Here is a 17,879-nt window from a genome sequence, read left to right on the forward strand (position 1 = left end):
GGGGGCGCCGGGGGCGGGCACCGTGGCGTTGGGGCTGGGGGCGCCGCCTGGCCCGGGGGCCCTGGGGGGCGAGGCGGCGGCAGCGGCGGCAGCGGCGGCCGCGGGATCCGCGACGGGATCGGCAGCGGCGGCAGTGTCGGGAACGGGATCGAGCCGCTCGGGCCAGCAGCAGGGCCCCGGCCGCGGTGCAGCGGGAGCGGCAGCGGGCAGTACTCGCGGCGGCAGCAAGATGGCGACAGCGACCAGCAGCACCCCGTCGTCCGCGCACGGATGGCCCAACACCAAGGAGGATTACGAGCTGAGGGAGGTAATCGGTAAGTGTCCTCGTGCGCCCTGGCGCCTCCACCGAGGCCGGCGACAACCCCCGAAGGGCGGCGAGCCCTGACAGAGGGGTCGCCGTCCACCCCCGTCACTGCTGCCATGGCCTCCCTTCGCTCGGAGCTCGCCCTCCTCCGGGAAGCCGGTTGGACGTTCTACTTAACGTAATGAAGGGCTGCCGTGTCGGGGCGCCAGGCTGGAGCGCCGCGGCCTCGCGGGGCCTAAGTGCAGACCGCCGCGGGCGGACACGTCGGGGGAAAGGCTTTTCTGGAGCCCGGTAGACTGGCGCCCCGCGGCACCATAACCTAAGCATGCAGCTGACAAACCGTTGAGAGGTGGGGTTTCGGTTCCTTATTCTGCGCCACCTGGTCTTAATTTACCTTTTAAAACCATTATCTGGCTCGGCAGCTCCATCTTCAAGTTGTCGCTTCTATTTAATATTCGTCGAGGTGAACTGTCAGCCGCAGGTTAGGTACTCTATGGAATGTTGCTGTTGAATAAAGACACTTTTTGTTGTAAATTTTACATGGTGGGGTAGTTATGTCAATGTTTTCCTCTATATTTTAAAATTTTTAACACTGCTCTCACCTCTTCATGATAGTTGCCTTCCATGTGGTCCGTTTTGAATACTTAACATGTCAAGGTTATATTAACTTTTTTGCCTGGCTAGAACTTATTGTGAGAGACAGCAGTAGCACTGTCATCCTTTGTGCTCTCTTAAAATTAATTGGGTTTGCTATGCAAAGATTTACTAAACCATTTTAATTATGTTGATTATCTTCTTTAAATTTAAATTTTCATACATCTGTACACATTATGACCTTTCCATCTTTGCAGGTGTTGGAGCCACAGCAGTTGTTCACGGAGCACTCTGCAAACCAAGGAACGAAAAATGTGCTATCAAAAGAATAAATCTAGAAAAGTGGAATACGAGTATGGATGAATTGCTGGTATGTATAAATTTATTTTTTGGAATAGTTGTTTTGTTCAAAGTCTTTTTTTATAGCCTTCTATTATTTTTTTATGTATTTATGTTACAGAAAGAGATTCAAGCTATGTCATCATGCAACCATGAGAATGTGGTAACCTATCATACAAGCTTTGTTGTGCGTGAGGAATTATGGCTGGTTCTTAGACTGCTTGAGGGTGGCTCATTGTTGGATATAATCAAACATAAAATGAGGGCTAGCAATTGTCGGCATGGAGTTTTTGATGAATCTACAATTGCTACTGTGCTCAAGGAAGTGTTAAAAGGACTGGAATACTTCCACAGCAATGGCCAAATTCATAGGTATGAGATCTGTCAGAGAGCCATTTGATGATGTTTTTTGCATGTGTGTTTTGTGATGTTTTGTGCTCTTCAGTTTTTATTGAATTTTGCATTGTTTTCAACAGAGACATAAAAGCTGGTAATATTTTGTTGGGAGAAGATGGTACTGTACAGATAGCTGATTTTGGAGTCAGTGCGTGGCTTGCCACTGGAAGGGATTTATCAAGGCAGAAAGTCCGTCACACTTTTGTGGGAACTCCTTGTTGGATGGCTCCAGAAGTCATGGAACAGGTCTGCTAGAACAAGGGATACATAATCCCTTCTAAATAAAAAAAAGAATTACCAGGATTATTTACCTTTTTTTCTGTTATAGGATCATGGATATGATTTCAAAGCTGACATCTGGTCTTTTGGGATTACTGCAATTGAGATGGCCTCAGGAACAGCCCCTTATCATAAATATCCTCCTATGAAAGTTTTGATGCTTACACTTCAGAATGATCCTCCGACGTTGGACACTGGGGCAGAAGATAAGGATCAATATAAGGCATATGGAAAGACATTCCGTAAAATGATTGTGGATTGCTTGCAAAAGGATCCATCAAAGAGGTATGTTCCAATTTTGAAATTGTAGCTGATAAGTCCAAACGTCTCTCAGGACTTTTAAGCAGACTGCAGATGTTGAGTGCAATGTGAAACGTTCATCTGTGTTTCTTTTCAGACCTACTGCTACAGAACTCCTAAAACATCCATTTTTCAAAAAAGCAAAGGACCGTAAATATTTGCAACAAACCTTAGTTGCTATTGGACCTAGCTTGGAAACCAGAGTTCAAAAAGTAAGATCAGTCCTCATTGTTTCACTTAAAATTTCATGTCTATTTAAATTATTTAATTAATAAATGTTCTTTTAGGCGTCTAAACGACAACCTGGTGCATCTGGAAGGCTGCACCGTACTGTCACGGGTGAATGGGTGTGGTCATCAGAAGAGGAGGGCGGTCAATCTTCAGATGATGAGGTATAAAACCACTTTCAAGTAATTTTTCAATAATAATCTTTCTTTTCCCCTTTTATTTGCCATTATATTAATTCTTCTATGTTTTAGTGTGAACCAAAACCGCTTAACTGCATTGAGGCTGGATCTTCAGGCAGTGAGCATGACTTGACAGACAATGATGTTAGTTCTGGAGGAAGTGGTGGACATATGGGTGGTTCTGATGGATCATCAAGCCCTGCTCCTGTCAATCTTGTTTTACGAATGAGGTAATCAATCTAATGATGTAGAAGGGTTGGTCTTTTATTTTATATCCTCTGTTAAGAGACTATACTTACTCCTCTTTTCCTCATCAGAAACCCCAAAAGAGAACTGAATGACATTCGGTTCGAATTTGCTGTAGGGAAGGACAGTGCAGAAGGCATAGCTGCTGAACTAGTTGGTGCGGGTCTAGTGGATGGACGAGACATTGTAGTAATTGCTGCCAATCTCCAAAAACTAATAGATACTCAGTCCCAAAGCAAAACTGTTACTTTCCCTCTGGTAAGTAGATAATTTTTTACTCATACCGGTATATTTTTTTGTTAAGATTTCGCTTACTTACTGGGCTCTATGTTTACACCATTTGTTGTTCAATTTTTCACCCACAACTACACTATTATTTATGCTAAAGGAAGTTAATTTTTTTATCTTTTTACAGAACTCAGGCTATGCAAGCAATGAAACACCTGATGACAAGGCCCTTATTGGCTTTGCCCAGATATCAATAACAGATTGAAGATAGTTCTCTTTAGGGCCATGTTTAATAGTATTTATTATTGGGATGATTTGATTGACTGAATGAATGGAACCAGGTCATAGGTATAATTACTTTCAGTGCTCTTTTTTATTTATCATTACTGTGATTTCTTAGCCCACCAAGTTGTCTCTGAAGTACAAACAAAATTTTTGTGTCCCTATGTGAAATTTATGGTTTTAGCAGGTCATTGAAGTGAATATAATATCAGTATTTTCTTTATCATATTCTCATTCTAGTTGGATAGATCATCAAATCAGTGTCTTAACAGTGAGCTACAAATACTTTGGCCTATACTAGTGTGTGGTAAACCTTTCATACTCTGTCATAATGAAATATTGAAGTTCCAGGTCTAGTTTTCTACTTTTATGAAATTTCAATTGTACCAGTTATTTAACGAGTAATTTTCTCTTTTTATACTAAAACTGATCACTGTGGCAATCAGACAATGTCTTTAACGAATAGCTCAAAACTGTAGTTCTTTTTATCCCTCTATATTTATTGTAAAAATTAAATGACCTAAATATTTTGATCTTTCTATCTATTTGAGAGAGTTATAATTTGTTCCTATTGCTATGCTCACAATCATAGTCAGAAGCACAATCATTTTCAGTCTCTCTTGCCTGGTATATAAATCAATTTCAAACTATTGGCTAAATTTCTGCTCGTAAGTTTGATATGGAAGTGATATTATCGAACTGTCCATTTCCTGCTTTTACTTCATGAGCAATCCTTAGCTTATTTCTCTATCAACCTTTGCCTGTCTTCGTTATTTAGTAAGGTGAAGGTCCATTTATGATAAATTGAAGCATTTATGTAATAGTAGACTTGAGTAAAGGAGGATTATCTGTTTTTGAGCAAAAAGTAAAGGGAATGTCAGCTGCAGATTGTAAGTGTAAACTTAAATGTGGTCATAAATTTTTGATTTTGAGGAGGATTTTTAAATTGAGATACTTCTCATCATTCTGAATTGTCAATTTACTATGTGCCTGATGGTATGTGGATGCCAGTGAATGCTCGGATATTGGTATCTTTCATGTGTGGCTGATTTCCTTTGTAGTCTGGTAATTAGTCTTAATTTGAGTCCTGTGTTTTTGAGGGGTAGGGAACATGTGTGTTCATACTGGTTTATTTATTTTTTACCTTAAAGTACGCCACTTCTTTCCCAGTGTAGCATAAATATTAGAGCTGTTGTAGAGCCAAAATGACCTAGCTAGGGAAAATAAAACTTTTGTTAACACTGTCAAAGTGGTTCCTCTATGTGTAAATAGCTCCTATTGTTAAATTTCTTTCGCCTTCTTATAACCATGATATGTTTATTGAAAATGTTCAATAATCTCTATTGAGCTTTGCTCTTAACAGGAGTTATACCTTGAACCATGTACTTACAATTCCATATACTGTTTAGTGTAGTCCTCTGGAAAGTTAACCTCTCACTCCCTAAATTGTTGGATGAAAGGGAAGTAAAATTGATCAACATCCCAGTGCGTGTGTTTCACTTCCATGTTTATGTCCGAAATGAAATTAATGCAAAATGAGTGCTTTGTATTGTGTATATTGTTCAATTTGTTGATTGTTATCCTGGTTGCCTGTGTCCGTATGGCGCCTATTTTGACCAGTTTTCAAGTAGAGTATAATTTATTTGTTATTTAATTTTCCATGTAAATTATTCAAAATGCACAATTTTTTCTTGATGATATATGCGTATTCCGCAGACAATAGTCATATTTTCTTGGACATATTTTGTGATAGGATGTGACAGAAAAGTGTGCTTTTTTAAAGGTGACATTTTACTGTCCTGCCCTCTGCAGATTAAATCAATTCTGTCGCCTTTATGCCAGAAATAAGTCTTCATTTATCTTCATCAAATTGAACTCCTTTCTCATTGTAGCAATATTGTGTGTTTATGCATTGTAGGGCAAAGTACTACTTAAAGGTGTGAATTTTAATGCATAAACTTGACTATCCTTGCTGTGATGATGCTTTTCTACTTCAGATGAAATGAAAACAATAAAATAGTAGTCAAAGTAATCTCTGATATCTGATTTAACTTACCTACTGTTACTCAACCTGCATCAGGAAGCTCATCATGAGTCAAGGTCATAAAGAAAAAATGGATTGATTTATTCAACATCCTTGAAGCATCATACATTGAAATATCACAGATAGAGTTCATTTACTTAAACTTATTACCAGACTTTGAACAAATTTTAAACACACCTCCTTTTATTTTGAACTATTCTCTAACAGTTCCACTACTTTTCAGTCTAATGGAATGCTCATAAGGCTTAAAATCAATATAAGATAATGAAGAGTTTGGACCGTTGTTACACATCTCTTGGAAAAGTTTCTGCTTCCTAGCTTCATTCTTACCATAGTGGGTGGCAGTTGAATTTTATTACCAATAGATCATATTTTCAGATCCTGGTAGAACTTACTCCATAGCTTGAAAGAAGCAGGCTTGTATCCATCCTGAATTTTATTGAGAACATCAATTTGCATTACTGGTTTCTCTCTTTTGGTTACTTGTCGCCATCTAGTTGGGACACTAGATGATGTTGGTGTGGGATGTCTAAAAAGTCATCAATTTGTGGGCAAAAAGAAAAGAAAAATCAAAACCAGCAACTAAAATTAAACTTAATTTCACTAGCTTCACTCACCCTGTTTTCACAAAATTTGTGAAAAGTGTAATAATATTTTTCCGCACTTGAAATTCGGGGTCAGTACTTTGAAGAGGAATGTGAGGTAAGGCATCCATGTGAAACAGATAATTTAGCTCATCACAGTGACTTACACCCTCAAAATCTGAAACAATTAGACATCCTAAGATTAAACAGCAAATTAAGAACAATACTAATTCTTTTTGCAAAATCAGTGGATTGCACTTGCCTTCGAAGCTGAACATCACCATTCTCCTGAAAAGATTCAGTCTTCCACTGTGCGTGAAATTGTAGGCAAAGACAGGTTCTGTAGACACAGCTGATACCTCTGTCATGGCGCGATGAGTGTCCATCTCAAACATAAGCATGCCATAGAACTGTGATGAAACAGAAGTTCACCTCCGTGAGACCAAAAATAAGAAATCAGAACTCGAAGGTACGAAAGAAAATAAACCCACATCAACAAATTGGTCTAGAGAGCTCTGAGTAATTTTACTCTTGCCAAAATAAAATTCTCTAACAGCGGCTTCCGCTTTTCGAAGGGCATCGGAGCCGCGGGGCAGAGCCTCACGCATGTATTCTGGCAGAGCGCAGTAAAAGTCGGCCTCGACCATGGCCATTTGCTCTTCAACAGACTTATTCTTGGCTGGAGCACCTAAAAAGACGAATAGCGAGCATAGTCAATGAGCATGAGACAGTCGAGCGCAGTCCGGTCTTCCCCCGATCCCACCCGCCGCTCACTCATGAAGGCGAAGAAGCCCTCCTGGGCGGTGAGCCCCAGCATGACGGGCACCTGGTGGAAGCGGCCGGCGCGGATGAGCTCCAAGGGCGGCGCCGACAGAAGGGTACCGTCCATGGTGGGCTGGAAGGGGAACTCGTCCATGAGCCACCGGCCCTCCTGTGGGAACACGTGCCATTAGCAACAAGAAAAGCAAGTCTTGAAAGTCTTCGAAACACGTCAAGCAATGCTGCAGCTCTCACCACCTGCCCGTCGCCGAAATTGTCCATGACCGCCAGATGACGGGCGTCAACCTCGCGGAGGAAGCGGAGGACGTCCTCTGGGTCCTCCATGTCCGGCGCGGCGGGGCCGTGGGGCCCACCGGCCGCCTCGGGCCGCAGCAGGCGCTCCACCATGTGGCGCGTGCGTTCCAGGGCCTTCTGCGGGGTGCTGTAGGCCCAGTGGTGCAGCGCGGTCCCGGACATGGCGATCACCCGGTGGAAGAGGCCTGCAGCAGACACGGCGCGGGGGGCTTAGGGTAGGCAAGCCCGCGCGACACGCGTGCTGCCGCGCGGCCCACCTCCCGGGCGGACTCACCCTTGGTGCTCGGCATGAGGGTGAGGTAGTGCGCGAGCGCGCCGCCCGCCGACTGCCCCATCACCGTCACCTTGGCCGGGTCGCCGCCGAAGCGCGCGATGTTGTCGTGCACCCAGCGCAGGGCGGCGGCGGCGTCCTTCAGCCCCACGTTGCCCACGCGGAGGGGCTTGCCGGCCTCGCCGAGCGCCAGGAAGCCCAGCGGGCCCAGGCGGTACTTGGCCGTCACCAGCACCACGCCGTGCTCCATCATGTACTGCGGCCCGACCACGTCCACGCCGTTGTCGCCGTGCACGAAGGCCCCGCCGTGGAAGTACACGACCACGGGTAGCGGCGAGCCGCCGTCGCCGCCCACCTGCGAGGAGGACACACGCGGTCAGAAATAATTGCGGGGGACCGTGTGCGGCGGGAGGTACAGTCCGGGAGCCAACCGCAGAGACAGTCGGACCAGCACAGCACCTTGGTGGTGAAGACGTTGACGTGCAGGCAATCCTCGCTCTGCCGCGTCAGCTTAATGGCACGCCGGACGAGTGCGGGCACGGCGCCCAGGAAGCGGACCACGTCGAGGGCCGAGACGTTCTTCTGCAAGCAAACCGGATGAGGTTCGAAGCGAACACACCCTAATGAATCAATAACATGGAAGTCTGTGACGGAGTCCTCACCGGCACGCCCATGGGCAGCTTGAGGGGCGCCTGCACGCAGACCGGTCCGTCGTCGCGCGCGTCGCGGACCTCCGGGGCCCAGGAGGCGGGCGGCGCTGGGTCCTGGAAGCGCAGCGGGCCGACGGGCGGCGCGGCGTAGGGGATGCCCTGGAAGGCGAAGTACTCCGTGCCCGACTCGGTGAGGGCCGAGCGACCCTGGACGGGGCCCTGCTGCACCTCGACGACGGGGCCTGAGGGAAGTCCCAGCATTGTATTATATCAATCAGTCATCGTATTGCGATCAACTTCAACTTCTAATACAGCGAATTAAATCACTCACTCAACGAGTTCCAGTAGTTGTGGTACTCGGTGGCTCGATACAAGCCGAGGGCCAGCGCTGCCATGATCAAAGGGGTCTTCCATTTCGACGATGACGGCTGTGCCACTGTGCCTGCGCCTCAAAAAGAATAGAAATAGACAAACAGGAAGACTAATTTGGGCCTTCTCTATCTCTGATTGCCCCCCTCCCTCCCTTCCGCTTTCCCGCAAGCAGAGCACTGGGTCTCTGTCAGTCTCTGTATGGGCGGCGCACGGCAGACCTTGACCGAGGCGGCAGGCGGCAGCGGTCAGAGGGGCGTAAACACGTTTATACAAGGGGGGCACACAAAACACACCGCTCCCGCGGAGCGAGCCGTCAGGCATGGCCACAAAGACACGGGTGAGCAGCCATAACTCTCGCCATAAACGGGAGCGGTGGGTCCACCCGCGGCATTCAAGGCCCAAATCATAAACGTGACGATCAGACAGTTTTTCTGTTCGCGCTCTCCCACCCCGCGACCCGCGACTATACATGTCGAATTCGTGAGCGCTTATTGAACACCTCACAAAAAGACACAGCACGACCTGTTTGTTACGTGCGGTGGGGGCGAAGAATGCGCAAGTGAAGCCCCCCACATGCAAAAGGGTCATGAGGCGCAGGAGGGACGAACACCACCCCAGCCAGGTAATACACGATTAGCGTGCCACACACTTGTTAGAGAAGGGCGTGCTACTCACCACCTGACTTGTTGTCCCTCTTGGGGGTCCGCTTCTTACTCTCCGAGCCCATTTTTATCTGAAATTGATAACAGAAACAGAGGGTATAATGGTCATTAGTAGATTAGTGGTCGATGAGCAGTGAAGGGCATAGCCGGGGCGGCGGGGAGGCAGTCGGGTCGGGGGTCATAGCGATGCAGATGGGGGAAGGGGCTGAATCCCTCCATGCCACATGCGGGACAGAAGTCATGGTCCCGCCACTCAGACGCACCTCCGTGGTCACACTGTGGTCACACCCGGGGTCCACCTCGCTAGTCGATCGCTCCTCGCCGGCCGGCCGGCGTACGCGCACTGGCTGGCGGGGCCCGCCACGCCGCGACCCGCCACACTCCGTGCCACGCCACGCCACGCCACGCCACGCCACGCCACGCCACGCCACGCCACGCCACGCCACGCCACGCCACGCCACGCCACCGACACAGCGGTCCTACACGCCCGTGCCTCGCCGCGGGCCGAAAGGATTAGATGAGTCCAGAGTCCACTGGTGTCCCCCCCCTCCAACCTCTCGGTCAAGAAAGGGGGGAACTGGGGGGGGGGGGAGCGGCTCCTCGTCCTGGAATTCGTTTTATGGGGGAAGGCACGCTCGTACGCTCGTAAAGCAGTCGCATAGCAGCCCTCCTGGATTGGAAGAAAGAACATCAGACCTCGTCTCCGGGGGGCCCCCAGTCGCGCTCGACCCTCGGTGGTGTCATTTTGGAGCGGAGAGTGTGCCGAGGTGGCGGAAGCAATAGGACAATAGGACAGCAGTACGGTGTGCACTCGCGGGGCTCTGATTGCCACAGTGGCGAGGGGGGTGGGCGGGGGGTGTGGGTGATCTCAGCGTGTCATGCCATTCATAGATAACAGGAAAAGCCCACACTGCACGTCTGAGGTTAGGCGTACTTAGGTTGTACTGGTTTCAACACATGGAAAAGCAACAAAATAAGAGGAAGTTGCTCCCCCGGAGCAAACTCCCCATATCACACGGCATCGCGGTGGTGCCAAACAGAGGGTCACCAATGTTTTCATTGATCCAAATGTTTTGGTGGAGTCTGAAACGCTAACGATTAAGGTCGCTATCGCATCAAGCCGGCCGGCGGCCAGTGTACAAACGTTGAGTCACTCGGCTCACTCGGGGCGGAGAACCACATGGTACCTAACGCGGACGAACTCAAACAGCGCCGCGATTGGCGCCAAGTGGGGGTGAGGTGGTTGCCCCCGGCCGGACGGCCGGACCCTGTCATGATGCCCACAGTCCGAGCTCAGCCCACCCCACTGCCCGCCTCCGAAGACAAATTAAAAATCAATTTACCTCGACCTGGTGGAGGTGGTGACATTGGTTGCTCTCGTACTTCACTTTGCGGACAGCAGCATCCGAATCGACTGCTGCTAGCAGAAAACTTTTCGGATGGTCGAGCAAATGTCAAGACAGACGAAAGCTGGTAACCCAAGAGCCCCCGTAGATTTTCTGAAATATGACGAACGGCAATTTTAAAGAAAAGCAAGTTTTTATAATAAAAAATTGTTACTATGAATGGTTATAATATTTACTAAAAAGGCTTGAAACGTGTTGAAAAGTATACTTTTTACTTTGAAAGCGTATCTCTTATGTTGGCTACCTTGTTTGTTTTTCATGATAGGCAACAACAAGACATTTCGTGTGGTTTATTTATCGTTGCCATTTATTCGGTGGTTATTCATTTGAGCAAAGTTGACTTAAAATCGAAATCCAGATGTAGGATCGTTAGACAGTTTTCTTCTTTATTGAAAAAGATGTAACTCATTTGTTATGGAAATAGGGCGTGTTGCTGCTTGAAAGATATCGATTCGTGACGTCAGTTTGGTGCGTATTTACCACATTAAGACATAAGAGGTGAAGTTGTTGTCTCACGTCCTGTGCCCATAAGATATGGATGGAGTTGTGCTTTTAACGCAGATTTCACCGTGAAATATCGGAATTGAACTTATTTTCCGATTTTGTTCACTAGTGTACACAATCTGTAAAATATGGCTGAGCTAAGAAAAAGGCACACCGAGACGGCGGCAGCAGAAGACTCAGACAAGGGCCAAGAGATTGACAGTGATCCGGTTAGTATTGCAATTATCTGTATCCCTCTTTCGTTTCAATGCCTGTTTTTTTTAAAACATTTGATGTCATAGCTTATTTAACACCTTAGTATCCTACTGTGGCCCCTCTGTAGCTGTTACAATTTGCCTAGTGTTAGATGACAATAACGTTGTTTTGATTTGGTACCTAATTTATCTTGGAATTTTGTGCTCATCATACTTATTTTATATGTCTTCAGCGTGAAGATTTGGATTCAGAAGATGACAAAAGTCCTGATGAAAAAGCAGACATTGTCCTTACAAAAACCATTCCAACGGGAACTGACAAGACGCCTGAAATTTTGGACTCTGCTCTAAAGGGATTCTCAGATAGGTAAGTTTGGAGTAGTTAATAGACCATTCAGGTACGCTGCTGCCTATATTTTTCTTGCACAGGTATAATAATAGCTGAAGAGGCTTAACAATTATTATTTTTACCACAACTATAATGATTCTAGTTCTATCTTTATAACAGAAGGCTTAGCAATTGCATTATTTTTGCACCTACACTGACTGGGACTCAGTTATGATTTTGGTTACTTTATTGTAAAATAAATGGCATTTTATAGATGGCGCAACTGGACAATCCGAGGAATTTTCACTTTTGTGATGATTGGCGGCTTTGGCTTGTTGATATATGCAGGGCCATTAGCCCTGATGGTAGCGGTAAGTTATTGACCAAATAGTACTGGTTTATACTGTAGTAAGCATGGTGTATTAATTTTTTAACCATTTAATTTGGTTTTAGACATTGATAGTACAAGTAAAGTGCTTTGAAGAAATCATTAACATTGGATATGCAGTCTACCGTATTCACGGTCTGCCTTGGTTCCGTTCTCTGTCATGGTACTTCCTCATCACATCTAATTACTTCTTTTATGGAGAGAGCTTAGTTGATTATTTCAGTGTTGTCATCAACAAGCAAGTAAGTGTAGATGAATATGATGGATTTTTAGTGTCAGCACTCCAAATTTAAATTTTACTAAACTTCTATTCATTGCAGGATTACTTGAGAGTTCTGGTGACATACCACCGTTTCTTCTCATTCTGCCTTTACATTGTGGGATTTGTATGGTTTGTTCTTTCACTTGTGAAAAAGTATTACATGAAACAATTCTCTCTGTTTGCTTGGACACATGTTGCTCTCCTAATAGTTGTCACTCAGAGCTACCTCATCATACAGAATATTTTTGAAGGTCTGATTTGGTAAGTAAATGTTAAACACTGAAGTTGCCCAAAATGAAGTTTTATTCCTAAATTTGACATTTTATTTGTTTTACATCTAGGTTCATTGTGCCCGTATCAATGATTGTGATAAATGATGTTTGGGCATATATATTTGGCTTTTTCCTTGGACGCACACCATTGATCAAGCTTTCTCCTAAGAAAACTTGGGAAGGATTCATTGGGGGTGGGCTGGCTACTGTCTTCTTTGGACTTTTGGTAATATTTCTAATGCTGCCAATATAGAAATGAAAATTTGTTGTACTTTCTCATCACACAAATACTTCTTGCCTTCATTTTCTCAACAGATGTCATACGTTATGTGTCAATATCAGTACTTTGTCTGTCCTATTGAGTACAGCGAAACTCAGGGTGCTATGACAATGGAATGTGAGCCCTCCCGTTTGTTCCGCCTTGAGGAGTATACTCTTCCTGAAACCATGTCTGGTCTCCTAAAATTGGTGTGTATTACTAGAAAGAAAGTCAGTGCCTATGACATCAAATTAGTACTTATTCCCACATGTTTCCTTTTTTTAAAAGGTTGGAGTGAAAAATACAGTCACTTTGTATCCCTTCATGCTCCACTCCCTCTCAATGTCTACCTTCAGCTCTGTCATTGGTCCATTTGGTGGCTTCTTTGCTAGTGGTTTTAAACGAGCATTTAAAATCAAAGTAAGTAACCTCAGTGACTTTTCTTTTTCTCTGTGAACTGTTTTATCACTTCAAATGATTTTCTTTCGTAGGACTTTGGTGATGTTATCCCTGGTCATGGTGGTATCATGGATCGCTTTGACTGCCAGTATTTGATGGCAACATTTGTGAATGTTTATATTTCCAGCTTTATTCACAACCAGTCTCCTCAGAAATTGCTACAAATGGTATGTGAAGCATAATAAGAAATTAGAGTTTATCACTGGTCTCATCAAAATTAAGGAAAAATTTTAATGGTCTCTTTAAATACTTGCAGGTTCTGTCCCTGAAGCCCGAACAGCAGTTAAATCTCTTCTATACTCTAAAAGAGAATCTTGAGAAGCGGGGTATTGTACAACCCCCTTAAATACTTAATATTTTGCTTAATCTTACTTTTTTTTTCTTGCCGTGCTTTCATCTGCATGTTACATCCTTGCTTTCAGATCATTCCAAGAAAATGCTTACTTTTCATATGTCTTGTTTTAATTAATATTTCTTTTATCAACAAATCCATATGGTAAACTGTTTTTATAATGATATCTCATGTACCTCAATGAGCAAACACTAATCTATCACTTTTGTTTAACCTTCAGCCAGTATTGTGTACTTTGATGTAGGCGATTGACGTTCATAATACTTAGTTTTAAAGCTGAAAGAATTACATCACTAATTATGTATCAAAGTGCAATAACCACGACATTAACTAAACAAGAAATCTCACCCATTTAATATACTAGGAAGTGTTCTTTTATGTATGAGCTGGTTCATTACAAAGCCTGACCATACAACCTCATCTTAGAGCAGATATGATTTTTATATCGTAATGAGTATTAGTTGTGCAGCTTATTATATTTACTCCAGTTGCTCTTGTAAATTTTCTCATTTTGCATACAGTTTACTGCTATTCTTTGCATTTGAATGTTTGAATGATAAATAGAGCCCTTCCGTTCAAATTTAATTAAGGTGCAATTCATTGATGTTCAACTAGCGTAGAAAAATGCTCCCTTTTATATTCTTATTGTGTTTGTTTAACATTATGTTGTAAATGCATTATGTTGCATTATGTTAAAAGACATCTTAAAATTTTCATATCACATGAAAAGATTGTAGTTTATGTTTGTGATGATATGCATTCATTTTAATTTAGTTGGAGCTTTAGTAAATTATTATTGGTGTCCTGAACTTCAATTAAGTAGTTAGTTAGAATTCCCTTTGTATGTGTTCATGATGAAAAAAAAAAATCACCTCAGTGGAAATGAAGTATATATTATCTTCATGAAAAATAATACTAGTCAGTAGCTAACTGTGCAACATCTGATCAACACATTAGCTCACATTATAGCCCTGTTAAAAGAAGAAAGTTGTCTGTTATGCTTTTTGTTTGATCTAATGACTTATTGATCTGCTCTGTATTTTATCCATGTTTCATGTTATTATAATAATATGCTGCCAAGATCTAAATGCTACGCTATTATACAATTTCAAAGTTTTCAAGAAAATTTTCCTGAGAATGGCACTGCATTTTTTTTAACATATTTTTTTTTGTACAAAAATAAGTTAGCAATTTTAAATGTTTTGCTTCTTGTGCCAATGTACCTTTCGGCTAGTGTTTTTATTGAACGTATTCTGTTTATAACCTCTATAGATTTTTATCTTTTCATGGCATTTATACTTACTGCTGGTAAGACATTTTACAAGGATGTATTGAAAAATTCATGTCATGTACATCAGTGTGTGCTTTCATTTGCTTGTCGTGTTTCCAGTATTACAAGCTGCAAGTTTTGATCAATTATGTGCCTTCCCTGTTAACCCTTTTCCTTTCTATTCTGATTGCTGATTGGAATTGTTACTTGTAAGATGATTCACCTAAGTCGTTTTCTCCACGTTCAGACAAGTTTTGTTGTTTTTAAATGCAAAGTATGTCGTAAAACAGAAGATAGAGCTTTTAAAAGCCTTCTTTGTTCTTCCATTTTCAGTAATTTAAGCTGAAAATTCATGTTTTGCACTCGCTGCTACTGAATATTCTATATTTCTATATAGATAATTGATGCCCTCTATAACTAACTGGATGTGTTATGACTTTATTATGTGGTATTTATGTTTTTCATTTGTACTGTACCTGGTTTAGGACTATCAATCAGCAGACCTGGTCAGTAGCAACACATTTTGGCATTGGTTGGTCATTTAAACAGTTTCTTTGGAATGTTGGAAAATTGATGAGCACACGCTTATGGTTGAGTTTGTTGTGATTGTATTTTTTAAAAACACCTATGCGAATTGTGGCTTTTGTTTGGTTGAAGGGTGGATGCTTACATGGCTCTGTAATAGTTTTGGTGTTGGTTTCTAGATCTTTGAGCTTCTCCCCTTGGTGCAAATTTTATGGAAGATTTGCTTGTGATAGATTATCAAATGAGTCATATGTATTTAGGAACGGCACATTTGATATTTTGTCAGGTGCAATGCATCATGTAAAGGTGGTGGATCATTTATGAAGTAGTTATATTTCGGTAGTGGTGTTTCATATTCAATAACCTTAGACTGGACCGCTCTTAATGCATTGTGGGGCTTTTGAAATATATCTACATGTTTTCAAGAAAATTGTTTCTTGCCAGTTCACAGTTTGAAAGAGATCACATGCAGGCATTTAAAGGTTCATCTCCATTGCGTCTTGGTTGCATGTGAATTTTATTATTCTCTACTAGTTAACACATTAAGGCAACATTTAGTATACATATGTAGATCCCAAGTTGAAGCTTCTTTTCTATCCCATATAGCATCCACCCCTTGAATTTATGAGACATTATGTGTAAAACATAAACTGCTGGTTATTGGACCCTTATGTTGTACATGTTTTTCGGTCAAAATTGATTTTTGACTTGTAATGTGTATTGTGTCTTTCAGCACACAACAGCATAGGCACAGACCTCTACAAGGAGGAAAATCATGTCTTTTTGCGTTGTGTTGATCAAAATTTATTTAGGAGTCAATTACTGTCAGACTTCTTGTGACTAATAAATGGTACTAATAAGTCTCTGTGGTTTGTGCTGCCTTGCTGTTTGTGCTTGTAGACATTATTTTATTTTACTGATATTTTTTTTGTTTTTGTTTACACTTTTTCTGTTTCAAAAAAGATACAGCCTGTCAATAGTTATGTAGCTGCTCTCATGTTACTGTGAAAATACAAATTAGTGTTTTTATTATGTTCTTATTGCTTTAAACTGGGTGCATTTTGATTATTTTGTAGTGAAGCAATGTAGCTTTTGGTCTCACTTATTGTAAACTCGAATCATCGCTCTTAAATGTTTGTGTTACGACTGACAATTGTCAGGGTATCTGGTCAGTCAATATTTCACCATTTGCAGCAGGCTGCCAAATATGCAACTTGAGATCCCTTGTATGAATTCTAATGCTTTCTAGGATTGTGGACCAATTGAGTTCATACTTATGGGATCTGGTGGAAAGTAATAAAAATCAGATTTTCCCCTAACATTTTCTTGATAGAATTCTATCTATAAATCATGTACTAAGAAGTGATATATAATGTGTTAGTAAACAGGTCTTTGTTGTCTAGTTATTACGTGTTGTGTGTGGTTGTCTTAAGTATACTATATAGTTTATGTAGTGAGAATGAATTCAATGTTTGTTGTATTTATGTGCTGTTTGAAAGTTTATGTCTGAGACTTAAATTTGCCAGTGTTGTTTTACTTTTTCCAAAATTGTAACCTATCTGCAATTTGTTGAAGTTTGCAGTTTTGATCTTGTTTTTAAATTGAATATCTGTAATATCTGCAGGTCGTACGGCTGAGCGTAGATTTTGAGGTTCTACTTCATTAGTTTTATGGAGTCCCTTTCCTCAGACGCACTTTGGATTGGTTTATCCCATTTCATTTTCTAAATTATTGCTCCTCATTTTTGTTTCAAAGAAAACGTTTCTGTGCCAAAGTATCAGTTTTCCGGTAGGGTTTTGTTGGAGAGAGGCATGCTCCTCTCACGCAGAAGAAGATTTCTCTTTCACCTCAATTTTGAAAAGTGTTTTCAATTTTCCTGCATTTTGCTTCTTGAGACATGTGATTTAACCACTTTTCCTGTAAATGCTGTTCACTGTAGGTTCTAATCTTTGACATCAGAGCTCTTGAAATGTCTCTCTATACTGGAGTTAACAAAGTGTAGCACGTTTTTAGAAGTTTATTCATCTTCATGTTGTATCGTAATTCATCTACTTTATCACAATTTTAAACTATTACTTAGTGCGGTACGCATCAGCAAGTGTGGTTAGATATTTGATTCTAAAAATAATAAATACTACCGTAGCTCATATTTATGAGTGTATTTTGCTTCTTTGCGTCAGTAATTGTTTGCTTTTGTTCCATTTCCTATTGAGTGACTTCCATTAGTTTGACATGCCTTGGAGGAAATCTAAACATTCTGCAACGACATCTCTCTGTTTTTATAAAAGATTTGAATGTGATTGTGTAGAAAAAAAGAATGAAAAGGAATCAGTTTCTCTAACTTCAGAAATTATTGAGGGCAAATTTATGTATTAGAGCCATAGGTGCTAATAAAACTGAATGTTGAATTACGTGATATTTTCCTTTCTATCTAATGATATGACTTTTCTTCAACGTACAAAACAGCTAGTTTCATGACTTGAAATCAGAAGAGATGGGCTTTATGGGCCTTTACTGTGCGCATGAGTTTTATAAATAGTTTGTCTCTGTCAAATTACACTTTGCTTCTAATATATGCAATTCCAAAATTTGCAATGATAATAACAAGTTCAAAAGATAAAAAATAGT

General features: G+C 42.2%; 3 protein-coding genes across 10 annotated transcripts; 2 read left to right on the forward strand and 1 right to left on the reverse strand.

Moving 5' to 3' along the window:
* Positions 1–50: 50 nt before the first annotated feature.
* LOC113207939 (serine/threonine-protein kinase OSR1) lies at positions 51–5,407 on the forward strand. Its single transcript, XM_026424708.2, has 10 exons — positions 51–314; positions 1,156–1,268; positions 1,359–1,609; positions 1,714–1,879; positions 1,962–2,197; positions 2,310–2,424; positions 2,500–2,604; positions 2,692–2,849; positions 2,937–3,123; positions 3,281–5,407. The coding sequence occupies exons 1-10, from the start codon at positions 230–232 to the stop codon at positions 3,356–3,358; spliced, it is 1,494 nt and encodes a 497-aa protein (XP_026280493.1). The 5' UTR covers positions 51–229; the 3' UTR covers positions 3,359–5,407.
* Positions 5,408–5,479: 72 nt separating this feature from the next.
* LOC113207938 (juvenile hormone esterase) lies at positions 5,480–10,502 on the reverse strand. Of its 7 annotated transcripts, none has more exons than XM_026424707.2 (12): positions 10,376–10,502; positions 9,046–9,103; positions 8,330–8,440; positions 8,011–8,240; positions 7,808–7,930; positions 7,352–7,703; positions 7,018–7,262; positions 6,778–6,934; positions 6,495–6,691; positions 6,266–6,413; positions 6,037–6,181; positions 5,480–5,948 (listed from the first exon to the last, which is right to left on the reverse strand). In XM_026424707.2, the coding sequence occupies exons 2-12, from the start codon at positions 9,095–9,097 to the stop codon at positions 5,786–5,788; spliced, it is 1,923 nt and encodes a 640-aa protein (XP_026280492.1). In that variant the 5' UTR covers positions 9,098–9,103; positions 10,376–10,502; the 3' UTR covers positions 5,480–5,785. The 7 variants fall into 7 exon arrangements, with proteins under 7 accessions (XP_026280492.1, XP_026280490.1, XP_052128494.1 ...); XM_026424705.2 differs by having other exon boundaries at positions 8,330–8,446; XM_052272534.1 differs by lacking the exon at positions 10,376–10,502 and adding an exon at positions 9,729–9,791.
* Positions 10,503–10,738: 236 nt separating this feature from the next.
* On the forward strand, positions 10,739–17,662 carry LOC113207940 (phosphatidate cytidylyltransferase, photoreceptor-specific). Of its 2 annotated transcripts, none has more exons than XM_026424709.2 (11): positions 10,739–10,906; positions 11,052–11,151; positions 11,370–11,503; positions 11,739–11,835; positions 11,918–12,094; positions 12,173–12,375; positions 12,456–12,612; positions 12,702–12,854; positions 12,934–13,065; positions 13,137–13,271; positions 13,361–17,662. In XM_026424709.2, the coding sequence occupies exons 2-11, from the start codon at positions 11,071–11,073 to the stop codon at positions 13,448–13,450; spliced, it is 1,359 nt and encodes a 452-aa protein (XP_026280494.1). In that variant the 5' UTR covers positions 10,739–10,906; positions 11,052–11,070; the 3' UTR covers positions 13,451–17,662. The 2 variants fall into 2 exon arrangements, with proteins under 2 accessions (XP_026280494.1, XP_026280496.1); XM_026424711.2 differs by lacking the exon at positions 10,739–10,906 and adding an exon at positions 10,918–10,936.
* Positions 17,663–17,879: the final 217 nt, after the last annotated feature.

This window comes from Frankliniella occidentalis, unplaced genomic scaffold, assembly GCF_000697945.3.
Source record: "Frankliniella occidentalis isolate FOCC.00 unplaced genomic scaffold, Focc_3.1 Scaffold210, whole genome shotgun sequence".
NCBI classification, from domain to species: domain Eukaryota; kingdom Metazoa; phylum Arthropoda; class Insecta; order Thysanoptera; family Thripidae; genus Frankliniella; species Frankliniella occidentalis.

What these genes read in the sequence shown, in the direction of transcription:
- LOC113207939 (XM_026424708.2), top strand. Translation starts at nt 230, where the DNA reads ATGGCGACAGCGACCAGCAGCACCCCGTCGTCCGCGCACGGATGGCCC. An exon ending in CGAGCTGAGGGAGGTAATCG is followed by an intron (nt 315 to 1,155) that starts GTAAGTGTCCTC and finishes CCATCTTTGCAG; the next exon opens with GTGTTGGAGCCACAGCAGTT. An exon ending in AAACTGTTACTTTCCCTCTG is followed by an intron (nt 3,124 to 3,280) that starts GTAAGTAGATAA and finishes ATCTTTTTACAG; the next exon opens with AACTCAGGCTATGCAAGCAA.
- LOC113207938 (XM_052272532.1), bottom strand. Translation starts at nt 9,776, where the DNA reads ATGACACCACCGAGGGTCGAGCGCGACTGGGGGCCCCCCGGAGACGAG. An exon ending in AGCTGCCCATGGGCGTGCCG is followed by an intron (nt 7,931 to 8,010) that starts GTGAGGACTCCG and finishes GTTTGCTTGCAG; the next exon opens with AAGAACGTCTCGGCCCTCGA. An exon ending in CCTCATGCCGAGCACCAAGG is followed by an intron (nt 7,263 to 7,351) that starts GTGAGTCCGCCC and finishes TGTCTGCTGCAG; the next exon opens with GCCTCTTCCACCGGGTGATC.
- LOC113207940 (XM_026424709.2), top strand. Translation starts at nt 11,071, where the DNA reads ATGGCTGAGCTAAGAAAAAGGCACACCGAGACGGCGGCAGCAGAAGAC. An exon ending in CTGTCTTCTTTGGACTTTTG is followed by an intron (nt 12,613 to 12,701) that starts GTAATATTTCTA and finishes TTTTCTCAACAG; the next exon opens with ATGTCATACGTTATGTGTCA. An exon ending in AACGAGCATTTAAAATCAAA is followed by an intron (nt 13,066 to 13,136) that starts GTAAGTAACCTC and finishes TTTCTTTCGTAG; the next exon opens with GACTTTGGTGATGTTATCCC.